This window comes from Poecile atricapillus, chromosome Z, assembly GCF_030490865.1.
Source record: "Poecile atricapillus isolate bPoeAtr1 chromosome Z, bPoeAtr1.hap1, whole genome shotgun sequence".
Lineage (NCBI taxonomy): Eukaryota > Metazoa > Chordata > Aves > Passeriformes > Paridae > Poecile > Poecile atricapillus.
Window position 1 is genome coordinate 137191395 of NC_081289.1, and position 16299 is coordinate 137207693.

Genomic DNA, 16299 nt, shown 5'->3' on the forward strand with positions numbered 1-16299 from the left:
AACAACCTTGGCAGGTGTTGTTTGGATCCTTGTTGTTTCCTTGCAAGAAACGGTCAAGGGATGTATTAATTGTCTAATTATCCAGTAATGGTGATGCGTTGGTTTAATGACCAATGAGAGTTTTACCTCTTGTCCCTTCTCAGACCTATCTATAAAAGAAGATCTGGAATAATAAAACTTGCTCTCTTGTGAGAGATAGAGCTTGCACTATCTAGACTCAGCTAGATTATGTCATACTGCTTTGCCGTTCCTAATATAGTGTGACAGCCACTCTGTGAAGGGGAACACGTTCACTTCTTACGGCCCCTTGTGCCCCTCTGCAGCCCCAGTCCTCCCCTAGCTGTCCCCAGAGGGCCCTGGTGTCCTTAGGGACCCTGATTCGGGGTGGGGGGATCACTTCTGGGCAATCCAATCTCCCCATCTCAATGCTGTACTCCCAAATCCTCTCACCTTTCCCACCTCCTTTTCCTGCTTGCATCTGCAGTGATGTTGCTAAATGGGGAATGTAATTTACCCCTCTTCTGCATGGTCACTCCTGCTCTGGCCTGGGAGGGGAAGGATGTTTGGGGCCATCAGGGTGTCACTGCTTCCACAGGCTGTGGCTTCACTGTCACTGTCACATGCTCCCCATAGAATCCTCTTTTCTTGCCAGAGGTCTCTGACTGGTCCAATGATGGGATGGGGCTCTGACATCTTGCCTCAATGATAGCCAGTGACAGAGCTCGTAGTGACATTATCCAGGGAGTTCCTCTGGTCACCCTTCTCCCCTCTGTGTCAACATGGCTTTCCTGAAGTGTGTCTGGCTTTAGCATGAGGCTCATCGTGGCAACTTCCCCTCTGGGACACACCAGATCTGAGGGCACCTGGCCAAGTCCAGGGAAGCCCTGGGGACGTGCAGAGGTGTTCAGGCTTGGAGAAGGGTGCTATCCTGCACCCTGGGGTGCAAAACCAAGTACTCATCTTCCCCACTAAAAGTTTTTTTGAGGGGATGGCAGCCCTGTGCAATAGCCCTGAAGCCTGGCAGAGGGGGCAACCTCAATATAGAGTGAGCCACTGCTATCCCCCATCTCCTGGGGCTCCCATGGAGCACTAGCCCATCATCTGTGGGCTGCTCCTGATCCTGCCAGTCCTCTCCCACAGAGCAGGACCACTGGGTTAAAGGCTGGACAACGCTTTGACCACTGCCTGCTGTGAAACGCAGGAGCCAGAGCTGCCCCTCAGGACCCTGAGACTCTGTTCCTGGCTCCAGGCAGGGTGATTCTGGACTGGAGCTCTGGAGCTGGGAACCCCCAGTGAGGAGCACAGCACCCTCTGCATGGCACTTGGCGGTGAGTGACAGATGTGGGACAGCAGATATGTGAACTGCACACCGTCACTTCAGCAGGGTTTTGGAGGGTTGGGCTGGGCAGCTGGTTCTTGCCCCAGCCTTAAACCCCACATGAGCATCCTGATCTTTTGGTTTGGAGCCTCTGGGATCACCATGGGGGTGTCTGCACTGCTTTTAAGGGAAAGGTTTGCAACAGCACTCAGTTTGCACCAGCATTCAGAGAGACCTGGGGAGAGGTTTGCACCAGCATGAGGTGAGCAGATTGCACAAAGTCCAGAGAGAGCTTTGTGCCAGATTTCGGGTGTTTGGGAGGTTTGGTATCAAATGCAGCAGATATCCTCCAGCATGTGGAGACAGGCTTGCATTAACATTAGGGAGGGTGGTCTGTAGGCAACAGAGGCTTTCCTGGGACAGTGTCTCAGAGGTCAGCAGTCTTGAAGGACCAGGTGACATCAAAGAGGAGCCACAGCAACACCTTTCCCATTCCCTCACCACATCCTCCTGCTTCTGCCCAGACCTCAATGCTGCCTCTGTGGAGACATGGCTGGGGCACACTCTGAGCATGGTGGTCACTCAGTGGGGATCTGTAGCTGTGACAGAGCTGTGAAGCTGGTGCTGCAGTGGTGACAGCACAACCCTGCAGGACACAGGCCACCATGGCCACCTGTGGCCCTTGTTATCCAGCTTTCTGGGGACAGCAGCCAGCTGTGTGTCCTGGCAGGGGTGCCAGGCTGCTGCAGGAAGCAACGGGGTAGGCTGGGGCTGGGAGAGCTGTTGTGTCCTGTTCCCCAGGTGAAGAGCTGGATGCAAAAGGGGTGTTGGAGTAGGACCCGTAAAGTTCTGCCCTCTCAGTCTGAATCCTGTAGGGTTTGGGGGTATGGCTCTGGAGTCCTGGAAGTGGGTGCCCCACCCCCAGGGTTCTCAAGCCTGTGTTCTGTACTTGCTTGCTCTTCATTTCCAGCAGACGGAGCAATAACACAGTGATTTAACATCATCTCACCATGTGAGGGCTTCCCTGGTCTTCCCTCCACTGGCAGAGCCCACATCATCACCTACCCATGACATGGCATCATCAGGCACAAAACCACCGTCAGCTCCCTTCCTGCAAATGTCCATCCTCTTCCCAAGGTGATGAGTGCCTCTCCCAAGTGACACAGCTAATTTTAAGGCTTATCTGGCTCTCAGAGCCTGAAATGCTTGCTGGATTTTCTCTGTGGATGAGCTGGACACCCCTGCTGTGGTTTGTACGCAATAGTATCCCACTGTGACCGTGGGAGTGAGCTCAAAGGTCCAAGTCAAGCTTTTGGCAGCAAGCTCTGTGGCCCCAAAGACTGAACAGATGCTACCAAGGCAGCATCCCCCCTCCTAATTCCCTCCCAGATCCTCTTCTCAAATCCCATACCCCTCCCAGCTGCAGCAAGGGCACTGTGCAAGGAAAGTGCCCCCCAGGCTGGTGAGTCCCCTTTAGCAGCAGCCTGGTTCCCATAGACCACGCGCTGCCAGCAATGGCTGCAGCTTTTCCTAGGAGCTCTGTGGATGTGATTAGCTGGAGCATTCCACCCATGGGGATCACTCTCCTGGGGAACCTTGGTGTCTCTGTGGGGTGATTTCACTGCAGACAGCCTGCTCCCAGCATCCAGCTGTCTCCAGTGCTCAGTGCTCTGTTCTCATCATCCAGTGCCTCTGAAGGCGGGAAGCACACTCATCCCAGCGAAGGGGTGTCCCTTTCACTGCAGTGATTGGGGTTCCATGGTCAGCCAGGCACTCTCCTTACTGTCTGCTTTCCTGGGAAGACATGCAGCACCCCGCGTTTGCTGGGTCCTGGGTGCACATGCTGGCTCCCCCCTGTTGCTGCTGTGGGATACTCAGGGGACAGAAGGCCAAGTTTATCTGATAGGACAGTGACCTGAGTCTGGGGATTTGAAACAATAGGAAGCTGTGGGTCCCCAGAAATGCCTGCAGAGAAGCCACAAGACCTGTAAGCACACCAGACTGAGGCTAGCTGGACACAGCTGTTTAATGAATGTATCTCAATACAGATAGGGAGTTGCAACCCATGCACCCACGGCCGCCTCCTCGCCATGGCTCTGGCCACATCTTGGACCTGGCATCCGAAATATCCCCATTGACGCTCTGGCCACATCTCGGACCTGGCATCCAAAATATCCCCATTGGCCTGGCACGCCAGGGTGGTAGAGGAAGATGTCGTGGCACTGGTGCGCCTCCTGGTCTTGCAGTAGGGGAGACCCTGGAGAGGGGAACTGTGCCCTGGCTGGGGGAAGGGGGCTGACTGCGATGATGCCCACAGGGCATTGGGGATGAAGATGAGGGAATGACCAGGTGGCTGCAAGTGCAGCCCTGGTCTGTGTACACCTCAGGGCCTCCTGGCTGACCCATGGCATGCCAGGCAGGGAGAGGCTGAGGGTGCTGCAGGAAAGGGATTAGAGGGGCAGGAGCAGCTGCTGGGGCTGCCATGGGACCTGGCAAGTTGGCATCCCAATTCCTGGTGTGTTTTTGGGGCAAGGTTTCTGGGCTTCTTGCTCCTTCATCTGTGGGCTGAGTGCATCTATCTACCATAGGGCTGCCAACAGGCAATGCCTCATCCCTGCAGCTGACACCTGGGGGCCTCTGGGCTCTGCCTCCTCCTCCTTACCACAAGCACTAATGCTCCCAGTGAGGCAAGGCTGCTCACTTGATGTGGTGGGTAGAGAGCGAGACTGAACAGGGCTGGTGTGGGACCGGAACGGCAAGCAAATGAAAAGCATCCCTTGGAACCAGGGGTACAGGAGGAGATGAGGAATGCAGGGGAGTGCTGCTGGCAAGATCAGGTGCTTGGAGAGGGGGGGTTCCCCTACATCTGACCTTGCCTTCCCATCCATCTGATGCTTTCTGTTACCAGTGCTCCTTCCTACACCATCGCTGTTAGCATTAAATAGCTGGTCACCAGCAGGGAAGGGTTGAGCCATGCCAGGGAATGGTCTCCCAGACACAGCCATGAGTTGTGCATGCAAGAATGGACCTACTGGGCTCCAACCCCTTTTGGAGCAGGGCAGGGATGTGAAAGACCCCAAAAGGAGTCAGCCACATCCCCTGAGGATCCACCACACTGATGAGCTGAGACGCTGCTTGCTGCAGACCTGTGGGTGCTGCCTGTGGCATGCAGAGGCTCAGCCGTGCTGCCCCATGGCGCTGTGGGAGGCTGGGGGCACATGAGTGCTCTGGGTTCTGCTGTCACCCCACAAGTACACAGAGCAGACTCTGCTCTGTCTGCAGATGCCTGGGTGCTGTGGGGACAGGGATCATGGGGCAGCATGTTCCCTGCCCCTTGTGCCCCATGGTGACCCTGGGCACGGTGGGGCACCCTTCCCCACCGTGGTCCCTGCAGGGCTCCGAGGACAGTGGGGACACGCCCTGCCCCGCCCTGCTTCTCCACACCAATCAGAGACCCGAGAGCCGCTCCTGCTCCCTCAGCCAATTAGAGCCCGGCAAACATCCTCTTCACAACCAATCCAAGGGGGAGGCGGGGCAGAGGGCAGCATGGCCACTTCACCTCCAGCCAATCGGCGCTCAGCTGTGCCCGTGGGGGAGGGTGGGGCAGGTCACCATGGCGGGCGTGGCACCGCGCCCTCGAGGCGCGGCCGGGTCTAGGCGAGGGGCTGCAGGTGCAGGGCTGCGCTGTTGGGGCGTGCGGCCAGGATGTAGGCAACGTTCTCCCGCAGGAATCCGAGCCAGTCGATGCTCCTGTGGGCAGATGTGGGATCACTGGACACAGCGCTGCTTCCCCAGAGTCTCCCCCCAAAATGGGGGTGTCTGCCACCTCCCTAACCATCCCTGCTTTACCTGGTCTCCTCCTGCTTTGCGGCTGGCAGGATCTTCTCTGGGCTCTTGCCATTCCTGCTGCTGGCGGGGCTGCCTTCTGATATGGGTCCCACATGGCTGATGCTGTGGCAGGAAGGAGGATGTTCTTCATCCCCACTCCTCCCTGCTCCTTGTACCCCAAATGGTGGAGGTGGGGGAAGAGGGTGCACAGGGCTGAGGGGCCGTGGAGGGGTAGGTGGCAGGAAGGGGGAGGCAGCCATTTGTGTGCTGAGCCCCTTTGGTAAGTGTTGGGACTGTGCTGGGAGCTCTGGCTAGGATATCACCCCTACATCGAGGCGGGCACCCCCTCACCTGACATTGCAGGACACCATCTCCTTTTGGTGCTTGCGGAACCAGCTGTGCCGGGCCTGGCGGCACTCAGCCTCCCCAATGAAGCCATCATTGTCCTGGTCCAGGGCCAGGAAAGCTGTCCGTGCTCGCTCCCGCTCCTTGGGTGTCAGCAACCGCAGAAGGGCATTCTAGGAGGTCAGAGAAGCAAAGGTGAAGGACTCATCTCATGGGAACCTCCCTCCTTATCTTCCCAAAGCTGTAGGGGTTTCCACCCTGAGTGCCATGGCCAGGGGTGGTGGCCATGGGAGTCAGCCCCAGGTGCCACAGCCATGGGCATCAGTTGTAGGGGCCAGCTTTGGGTGCCATGACCATGGGTGCTAGTCACGGGCACTGACCTTGGGTGCTGTGGCTGTGGGTGCTGGACCCAGGTGCCACTGCCACCACTGCTGGCCATGGTAGCCAGTCCTGGATGCTGCAACCATACCTGCGGCCGTATTTTCTGCAGCAGCTGGATGGACTCATGGGAGAGGAAGTCCTGCCACTCGATGTGCCCCTTCTTGTCAGGGTCCAGGGCATTGAATTGCAGTGCTGCCTGCTCCTCCTGTGCCTCGGGCATGGTCCGCTCGAACTGCTGCTTGTGCACTTGGTGTTTGTAGTGCAGGAAGTCATCCAGGGTCAGGCAGCTCTCTGCAGGGGACAGATTGGCTGTGCTGTGCCCAGGAAGGAGGAGGGACCCCCCCTCCCCAGCTGCTTCCTGCAGCCATCTGGGACCCGCCGCATGGAGGGTACACACCTGGAATGATCTTGCAGTTCCTCAGGGTCTCCATCAGGCTGTACATCTCTTCCTCTGTCAGCAACAGATTGAGGTTGTCCTGGGGTGGGAGGCAGAGAGGAGCCATGAGACAAAGACATGGGGTGGAGGGAGCACATCTCTGCATGGCAGCACCGGGATCTCTTGAGGGGACAACCAGAGAGATGCTGTGATCCCAACGGACACAGTGGGATGCATTTGGATAGCTCCGCACCCCCATGCTTTGCCCATTCTAGCTCTGCTACTGAACATCTCTGCTGCTACATTCAGCATCTCATGTGCCCATGGTGTCACATTTGCATCCCCCACCAAGGTCCTGGGGAGCTGGCTGCAGGGTGGGGAGGTGGCAAAGGGCCACTGTCCCCTGTTTCTGACGATCCCATCAGGCCAAGGTGAATGGTGGGAACTGGAGGGCAGCACGTGCCCCATTGCCCCACACCAGGCTGTGAGGTAGAACCCTGCTCATGTCCATGTGGGGCACAGTTCCCTGGGGAGCACCCACCACCCAGCAGCAGCCTGGTGTCCCCACTCCAGGCACTCACACAGTAGTAGCAGCTCCAGCCAGTCTCGGTGTGCGCTGTCTCTGTCACCTCCACGGCGCTGTCCTTCTGCAGGTATCCCATGCGGCGCAGGCAGCCGTCGTGGTACACCCGGTGGCAGATGCGGCAGGGGAAGAGGCTCTCGGCTGTCCACACCTCGCAGATCTCACACATCTCATCATTTAGGATCTGGGGAGGGATGGGCAGATGCCCAGCAGAGCAGTGTGGGCAGGGGCTTGGCTTCTCGATCTGGGCAGTGCTTTGCAAGTGGGGTGGATGCTGAGGGACAGAGAGGACGGGAAGATGGGAATGTGTGGGGCTGGCATGGGAAGAGGGTGTTGTAAGGGACATGGCTGGTCAAGTTAGAGGATGGGGGTGTGTTTTTGTGGATGAATGGTGGGTGGTGCTGCAGAGTTGTAGGTTCTCTGCAGTGTGGAGTGTGTGGGTGGCTGGACTGTAGGGTAGTCCATTGTCTGGCCTTTAGGGTTCTAAGTGTCCATGGATAAGATGTAAGGTTTTCCACACATTTCCATTTCCACTTCTAAGGAGATACTAACCTGGGCATATTATCTAGGTACCCTGAGTAATTTAGGCTCAGGGTATGGTTGGACACTGGACACTGCCCCAAGGCAGTGGTCACAACACAAAACCTGGACAATACTCTCAGGCACATGGTGTGATTCTTGGGGTATCTGTGCGTGGTCAGGAGCTGGACTTCAATAATCCTTGTGTATCCCTTCTAACTCAGGATGTTCTATGTCTTTACGGTGCTATATAAGGCTGTAGGTGGGCTGGGGTGTAGGCTTGTTGGGTGGGTGGCTGTATGGGTAAGGGTGTGGATGGGTGGGTTGTAGGATGGAGGGAACGGGTGGATAAGCTGTTGGGTTGTAGATGAGCAGGGATGTAGGGGTTGCAGGTATGGAGGGATGGCTTGGGTTGCATGCTGGTTGACTGTAGGTGGACTAACATGTAAGTCAAATTGTCCTCTCTTCCCCAGACCAAGAGCTGCCTGTGCCCAGCAGTGACTTCTCCTTTTCAAGACACTCCAGGGTCCCTCCAGGGCACGTCTAAACAGTTGCACCCCCCTCCCAGTATGGCATCTCCACCTGCCCAGCCTGGCCACTGGCAACCTACCCCACTGAGCCACCTCCATAGGGCTTTGCGAGACTATCGCTGCCTGGCAAACACTCAACTGCTTGCACAGCCCTCTGCATCTCCAGCCCTGTCCCCATCCCTCCACACTGTCTCTGTGGTTCCATCAGCTCACCTGCTCCCTCTGCTCCAGGCTGATGTCCGGGGGTTCATCATCGTGGAGCTCCCTCTTGGGCCGGATGAAGGCTGGTGGTGTGAACCTGTTGGCCCGGTCAAACTCCTCTGGCTCCACGCCCCGGCCATCCCGCAGCCGCTCCCAGGCTGCCTTGCTGGCACTGCTCTCCTCCGGCTGGGAAGGTCCTGCCAACGCTTCCTCCTCTCCCTCCTGCACCTCCTGCTCCAGCGTCCCCTGGCGCGCGGTCCCCGCCTCTGCCCGACGCCGTGTCGATGGCTGCTCCCGCAGCCCATCCTTGAAGGCTGACACGGCCAAGCTGACCTTCTGCACCCTCTCCACCGTCTGCCTCCTGGACATCAGCACCCCCATGGCTCTGCGGTGGGAAGGAAGGTGCTGTGTCCCTCACCCCCAAAAGGGTGTCCTGGTGGTTTTCCCCCAGCTGAGGAGCAGCAGGAGTTTTCCCCAGCTGCATGAGGAGCAGCTCAAGGCAGGGAGAAATGGGGTCTTTGTGACAAGCTGACGCCGGGGTCATGATGGTGGCTGTGGGGAGATGGATTCCTGTCTGTGGAGGGTCTGAGTGGGTGGGGGAATGAGACAGAAGGCAGGGAGATGGTTTGGGGGTGCCTCCCCACCCTTGCTCTATCAACTCCAGCTTAACAAGAAATACATCCATTGCTTTCCAATGCCAGATCAGTAAAACCCAGAGGGACTAGGACCAGCTGTAACCCTTCTCCTTGTGTGCATCTCCTTTCTGCCTTGAAGACAGCCTCTGTGGCCAGTCAAGGGTGAAAGATGTCCTCCCTGCATCTCTGCCCAGGACTAGGTGACAGCTGAACCCTCACCTTCTTTAAATTCCTCTTCACTCAGCTGCCTTTCTTGCACTCACCTGCTTGTGTGTGTGTGTCTTCTGTGAACATTTAGCACCCTGCATCCTGCAAGGAGCCATGTGGGGAGGCTGGGCCAGCCATAGGAGGAGTGTGAGGGTGCAAGAGGGAAGCAGGGCAATGTATGGGATGGGGGGCACATGGGTCCCAAGAAGGATGTTTGGCTTCAGTACCAAGGGAAGATCACTTTAGAATGAAGTGGTGAGGCCAAGAGCAGCAGTAATAACAAGCTGGACTCTGTCTCACTGGGTGTCAGCTGAAGCTGAGGAGATGCAGAATTTGGCCTCCAGCATCATGGGGCACAGGACCACCCCGCATGGGTCCAAGGGCTTCCCTCGTGCCATGCTGGGGCTGCATTGTGGAAGACACTGCCCAGGGCAGTGGTGGAATCACCATGTCTGGAAGTGTTTAAAAACAGCGTAGACATGGCACTTAGGGATGTGGTTTACTGGTGGCCTTAGCAGTGTTGGGTTAATGGTTGGAGTCAATGATCTTAGAGGTCTTTTCCAGCCTTAATTATTCTCTAATTCTATGCTGCAGCAAAGAGGCACTTCCAGCTGGTGCTCAGGGACCAGGAGGCAAAGCAGGGAGATTGGAGCAGCAATCTCCCGCCCCGCCAGCCTTGGCAGGGAAGTCCCCAGGTAGCAGGATAATTAGCAGCACGCGTGCACACCGCTGGGATCTCACTGCCGGCGGGAGGACTCGACACCGTGGGCACTGCTGTGGCAGGGAGCCTGGTCAGGGTAATTACAGGTACCCCGCAGCAGCAGGGCCGAGCGGAGCGGAGCAGAGCATGCTGGCAGGCGGCAAACACCACTGCGTGCACACGCATGTGATTTCCCAGCCTCTCCCCACCACCGCGGGACCATCTGCCTGCAGATTCCCACGCGCTGAGCCGGGTATGCAACACGTGTGGGCCCTGTCCTGCGTGTGGGGGTCCCAGCAGCGTGCGCGTGTGTGGGCTGGGGGATTTGCACCTGTTGGCCGCAGTGCCTGGCTCAGAGCTGGTGCCCGGCATTCTTCAGCTCCCGGGGCTTTGCAAAGGTGGGAGCGGGGCAGAGCTGGAGGCACGTGTCCAAGCCACAGCAACAGCATCTCTGCGGCTGTGCCAGTGGGAAGGAAAACACCTGGGTGTTTCTACCTCCTCGCCGTGCCACCACCCTCTGCCTGGCTGGCTCAGGATCACGTCTGCCGTGGTCAGGATCAGCTCTGCTGCTGGGCAGCATTGCAGCTCTGCCTGCGAGCGAGAGAGTCGGAGAAGTCACAGGGCAATCCCCCCCAAGATCTGCCTTTGTAGGTCCCTGCACCACGGAGCCTTGGCCAGATCCAGGCCTACTCCTGCCCAAGGTATGGGTAGAAGCAGGGAGGAGAGGGTCCAGAGGAGATAGGCTCGCAGAGAAGAGTGAAAAGAGGTGTGTGTCTCCCTGTTACCCACACTGGTGTTCCTCATCCCAGCGTGCTGGCAGCTTCTCCCCACAGTGCTGCTGAGCTCTGGGTGCCCCAACCCCACCCACCCTGCAGTGCCTTGGGGCAGCCCAGGCAATAGAAGGGTGGCTGGTGTGTGGACTTGCCATATTCCCCCCCCAAATATGGCTCCCCTGTGTGTTCATGTCATAGTCACCCACCTGCACTGTGCTGCTGCTGCTGCAAGATCCCAGCCCACCTCCGTTTCCTGTCCTCTCCCAAGCCTACCCTGAGTGCCTTCTGCCACTGTCTACTGTGTGCCTGGGGCCTGGACAGTGTCACTTCTGTCACGACTTGTGTCTATTCTCAGCTCTGCTGGCCTCCCTGCCCCCGCTAGTGCTGCACACCTGGACATCCAGGGCTGAACGGCTTCATCCTGAACTCAGTCTCCAGACTCCACTGCCTTTCCACAGGCCCCACTGCTCCCCAGATACCCCAAACTTCCTCTACACTCTCCAGATCCCTTTTGGCCCATGCCCCATGCCCTGCCTGGCATTGTGGGATGGGACTTCACCCACACATAGAACCTGGGGTGACTTGGGGCCCTGTCAGACTTTGGGAGCCCTTCTTCCCCTGGGGAGGGAGGACCAGGGGCAGTCTTGCCTCATAGCAGCCCAGACACCCGAGCAGCCCCTGTGTCCCCACATGTCCTTGGGGGAAGGTGTCTCCAGTGCTATTTGTGTCCACCCCCGAGGCATACAGAACCACCACCTGTCTCATCGTGACCTAAGAGGTGCGGGGGCCTCGACCTTGCTGCCAGGTTGCACTGCGGGGCTATTTTTAGGTCACCCCCACAGAGGAGCTAAATCTGGGCACAGGCAGGAGCTGCCTGCAAACACCCGGCTCCACTGAGCCCTGCCAGCACCGGGGGCTGTCACAGTGGGTGGTGGGAAACTTCCCAACCCCTTCCCTTCCCTTGCTCCCAGACCTCTGCACCCCTGCTCTGATCCTTGGGCAACACCTGTTCCCCTCACTCTTCTCTTTCGGATTTGCTCCTTGCTGCTTCATTCCTGCAGCAAAACACTGAGCCAGAAAACACTTCATCCTCTTAGTACCCATGGACACATCTTTCCCAGCTTCACACTCCTCTCTGTGTGGCAGAAACTGAGGCATGGAGGCAAGGCTGCTGTAGCTGGAGTGAGGATTAAGCCTGTGTTAGGTGGGAATGGGGAGAGAGCTGGTGGCTAGCATGGAGGCACCCCAGGAGAAGGAAACAGGGCAGAGCATCTGGATGCAAACAGAGCCAGTGGTCCCTGCATGGCTGCAAAATCTCTCTGCCATGGCAGAGCACACGTGGCTTGTGCTGGGGTTACAGGGTGCCAAGTTAGTGGTGGGTGTGGGGTGGTGGGTGACACACAGGTGGGCATAGCGTGGCGCAGCTGGGGCAGTGTGGTGGCTGGGAGCGCAGGATGGATGCGGTGAGGAGCAGCATGGAGGGGAGTGTGTTTGTTAGGATTGGGTGTGTTACAGGGTGGAAGAGGTGCGAGGGGTGGATGTGTTTTGGGGTGGATGTGCTATGGCGTGGCTGGCAGCGCAAGGTGGGTGGTACGGCCCACGGAGGGTGGTGCAGAGGCTGTAGGCATGGGGTGGGTGGTGGTGTTGGGTGCGGGGATGTTGCAGCAGCTGTGGGAGTGGGGTGGTCTCTGTGGCAGCTGGGGGTGTGGGATGGGTGCTTCTCAGGGGCTGGGTGCAGGGTGAGCTGTTGTGGTGTGAAGTGGTGGCCTGGGGAGATGGGGGCGTGGAGCCACAGGGTCTGTAGCACTGACTGTTACCTACCCCAGAGTGTGTCCTCGGTGAAAGGCCCTGCCAGCAAATTGAGGGTCAGCAGATGCTTGGACCCTTGAGCAGGGTCCACAGCACCCACTGTCAAGGGGATGCGTCAGGGGTGTGCAGAACCCCCTCAGGTGCCAGGAGCAGGCTCCCAGATCAGGGGTAAGGATGCGCCTGGTCCCCACAGGCTGCCAGGGGGCCAGGCCTCCTCCCTGCCCTCACCACAGGCTGCAGGGTCTTTTGTCTGGCAGTGCTGTGCCTTACTTCGAGCAGCATTAGGGACCCTGGGGGCAGAGGGGTGAGGTACCAACAGGCAGGAGAACTCTAGGACCTCAGAGGTTATGGCAGCCTGGTCCCAGGGCTCTGTCTGAAGGGCATGAAGCAGGGCTGGGAGGAGCTGCCATGGCTCTGCCATGGCTCTGGCACAGCTCTGCACACCCTGCCAGGGGTGAGGGGGACCAGGCTGCAAAGGCAGCAGGCTCTGCTCAGGGGACATCGCATTCCACCTCCTTGAGCTGGCTGCAGATGGCCATGGGGGTCTGGCAGCATCCCCTTGTCCCCTCTCCCGGGCAGACAGCACATGCTGGAACTGTGGCACTGCTGGGACTGCTGCTGCGAGGTTATCCATTTGCCATGGGGCAGGGAGATCCGTGGCTGATGGTATCCTCCCACCCTCTGCAGGGCTGTGGGAGTCCAGTGGGGATGTTGGCCGGGGGGAGGGGGCTGTGTCCCAGTCTTGGGGACACCAAGCCGGTGGCTGCTCTCCCTGCCGGATCAGGTTGCCCGTCCTGCCGCGCTATGACAGATTTTATAGGTGTGTCGCACTCTTTCATCCCAGAGGGGGATGAAAATGCCGTGACAGCAGAGTCCCTTCCTCTGCAGCAGACACAGCTCCTGCCCAGCTCTGCACTTCTCCTTCTCTTCTCCCTCCCCAGCCCCTCTCCCCAGTACCCACAGAGGTACCTCAATGCCTGAGCAGGACCCTCTGACCCCATCCTCATCCCCACTCCCAGGCATCCCATCCCAGGAGCTCTCATCACCATCCCTGGCAGCAGGATCCCGGGGACACCCACCGAAGGGTGACACAATGTGTGGACAGCCCAAGCTACGCACCCAGCAAAGCACCCACAATGGCAAAAATACCCCACTTACCAGGATGGGGGTTGGTCTGGGAACACGAGCCCTAGACAGCAGTCCACACGATGTCCATTGCCGCTGCTTCTGGCCACGAGCCCCTCTCCACCCGCGGGTGCTCACCGCATGCCGTGCCCCGCGTGCAAACCCCAGTCAGGGGATGGAGCGGCGAGGGTGGTACCCGGGAAGCCAGAGCCCTGCACTTGCTGCTGGAGGATGCAGGAGGCAGCGAGATGCTGGGAGCGGATGCCTGTGTCTAGCGCACACACACACACTCACACACACACACAGACACAGACACACACAGACACACACACACACACTCTCGCTCTCTCTCTCTCTCAGAGGAAGCAGGGAGCTTGTGACTGGGGCTGAGCAGATGCAGCCTGGTTTGCTGTCCCTGTACCAATTGCTGCCCGAGCCGTGTTAAAAAGCTCTCCGAGAAGCGAAGATTTTTTTTAACCGGGCTGACGTGTGCTGGAAGATACCAATAAAAGCTTTCCCTGCATCTCCTTTGGCCCCCTGGGTTGAACCGCCTTTCTCAGAAAAAAACCTCAAGGATTACAGAGGTGGGACTGCATCCAAGGATGAGCAAAGGTCTCATCTGCCCCCGCTGTGGGGTCTTCCCCAGAGCAGTGCCCCAGCCAGAGTCTACCTGCACCTGCTTTAACCCATTGCCTGCTGGTCAGTGTTGCAGGCAGGCTGTCCTTCCCGCACTATGGTGCAGCAGGGACACAGTGGCTGCTGGCTACATGCAGTCCTGTGTGCCCAGTTCAATGCAAAATCCAGGGTTTTTGTTTTTCTAGTCCCCAGGACTTGATATATCACCTGGGTGGACACCAGCAGGGCTGGGGGCTCATGGGGTGTTTGAAAGGAGATGATGGGGCAGGAGGGAGGATGCTGGTGGGGAGTCAAAGGCACAGCTCTAATGCAGTACCTCTGAAGGCAGAGTATCTCGTCCACATGCATCCCCAGCTGCCCCACATCAGCTCGGTGGAGATGGTCACTTGGCCCCCTTACACCTTACTGGAAGGGGATGCTGCTGGTAAGGGGCTGTGCTATCCCCTTCAGGAATAGACAGGTCTACATGGGGATTATTTAGGGTGAAACAGACCCTGAGCCCCCCTAGGAACAGCTTCCATGCAGGCTTGGGATTCGTGCTGAAGGTGAGAGCAGAGTGGTCTGGGCAGTGGGCATGCTGTAGGGCTGCCTGGCTCCTTGGTCAGGCTGGACACAACAGGTCCTGTTCTCACTAGGGCATAGGGAAGCTCTGCTCAGCCCCACTCAGGACACTGCCTGGGGAGAACCTCTCATCCCAGCCTGACATCCTAGCCCTGCCAGCCCCCTGCCCTCTACTATAGGGCAGATCCGATCAGGCTCCAGGTCTGCCAGCCCCACAGAACAGGACAGCAGTGTGGAGAGGCAGGGATGTCACCTTTCCCATACAGAGAGGGTAGAGAGCATGGGGTGGGAGACCTGGGATTAAGAACCATTTGACAACTGAAGCTTCATGGCTTCTGGAAGATGGCCAGGACCATCCCTGAGATCTTCTTCACCCCAAAGAATGCAGCATCCAACAGCCCTGGAGTGCTCTGCATCCCCAGGACCAGATCACTGGGACAAGGCAGCCCTGAGGGGGCCAGGTTCCACGTGCTTGTGCCACATGCTGGTGCCAGGATGGTTCTTGACCCTTGACTGCTATTCCACATCCTGTGCCACCCCATCCTAGATGCATGGGCACTGACACTGATCCCTCAATCCCCACAGCTTAATTACAGACCCTTCCCATGGCTCACTTGGGAGTCAGCTGAGACCATCTGCAGCTCATGTCACCTGCAAACAGATCCAGAGGCTGGGAAAGGTAGTATCTGTGTGCTGTGCTGGGATCTGAGCCGGTCTGTGGCTCCCTTCCCCATGGCTGGGGATGCACAGAGACAGGCTGGAGACAGGATTTATCTGTTTTCTGCTTGTGGATGTCAGGTCCTGTCTTGCTTCACTCCATCAGCTGCAGGAGCCTTAGTGGAGCCTCTGGGTGCCCTGCCCTGGCCCAAGGTCCCTCTCTGTGCTTCATCCCTCCTCAGGAATGCTTCCTTTTAGGGTGAGTCACATTTTGCATTATTTGGCCTGGGGAGCATGGTGGAAACCTGTTGGGATGGCCATGGGGTGGAGAAAGTGGATGCCAGCTGTAAGGGAAGCCTGCGGTAAACATCTTCATAGACGAACCTTGGCCCCAAAGGACTGGAGAGGAGTGTGTGGGCAGGCTGTGAAAGCTTTTAGTGCCTCTGTGGTGAGGGCTGTGCCCTGGCAGTCCCGGGGCCGAGTGCAGTGTTTCCTGGAAAAGCAGAGGCAAGGAGGAGCTCCAGCCCTGCTCCTGCTCTAGTTGCCAAAGGCCTTGGGGATCCTGCTGTAGGCAGGTGCGCTGTCCCCCAAACGAAAGCTACAGCCCACATCCTCTTCTGCAAGGACACCCTGTGCCAGATTAAGGATCGTCTCGCACCCTTTGGGGAGGAGGAGGACACAGTCCCCTGTCCTCTCTGATAAGCCACAGCGTGGTTGGCTGCTCACTGGAGCGGCACAACCGGCAACAGGCTGGGGAAGCTCCTGACAGGGAGCCGGCAGCGCCGGTCTGCTGGAGGAGGGCTGCAGGGGCGGAGGTGAGAGCTGAGCTGCAGCGGGAATGTGCATTTTCGTCAGCTCCTCTCCCCGCTCCCAAATCTCGCATGACGCCCGCGTGTAGGTCACTGGCTGCTGCGGCGGCGCGGCGTGTGGGCTCACCATCTGCGGCTGAGAGCATCGCGCTGCCCCGCCGCTCCCTCCCTCCCTCCGCCCGCCCGGCCCCCGGGCTGCCGGCACCCCGGGGGGACGGGGGGTGCCCCTGGATGGATGGAGGGAGGGAGGGGGACCCGAAGTTTTGGCAGGAGCAGCAGCCCCGGCGCGCCTGCGCGAGCTGGCGT

The 16299-nt window shown here is 58.4% G+C and overlaps 1 protein-coding gene across 1 annotated transcript; it reads right to left on the reverse strand.

Annotated features, from left to right (window-relative positions):
• Window positions 1-4893: 4893 nt before the first annotated feature.
• PHF24 (PHD finger protein 24) lies at window positions 4894-13446 on the reverse strand. Its single transcript, XM_058826664.1, has 8 exons — window positions 13364-13446; window positions 8094-8466; window positions 6830-7015; window positions 6270-6348; window positions 5961-6163; window positions 5498-5664; window positions 5168-5269; window positions 4894-5068 (listed from the first exon to the last, which is right to left on the reverse strand). The coding sequence occupies exons 2-8, from the start codon at window positions 8460-8462 to the stop codon at window positions 4972-4974; spliced, it is 1203 nt and encodes a 400-aa protein (XP_058682647.1). The 5' UTR covers window positions 8463-8466; window positions 13364-13446; the 3' UTR covers window positions 4894-4971.
• Between the last annotated feature and the right edge of the window lie 2853 nt (window positions 13447-16299).

Bases quoted from the DNA above. Each gene is read 5' to 3' on its own strand.
- PHF24 (XM_058826664.1), bottom strand. From the start codon at position 8,462: ATGGGGGTGCTGATGTCCAGGAGGCAGACGGTGGAGAGGGTGCAGAAG. The intron at 7,016-8,093 runs GTGAGCTGATGG...ATCCCTCCCCAG, and splicing joins GCCTGGAGCAGAGGGAGCAG to ATCCTAAATGATGAGATGTG. The intron at 6,164-6,269 runs GTGTGTACCCTC...TGTCCCCTGCAG, and splicing joins GAACTGCAAGATCATTCCAG to AGAGCTGCCTGACCCTGGAT.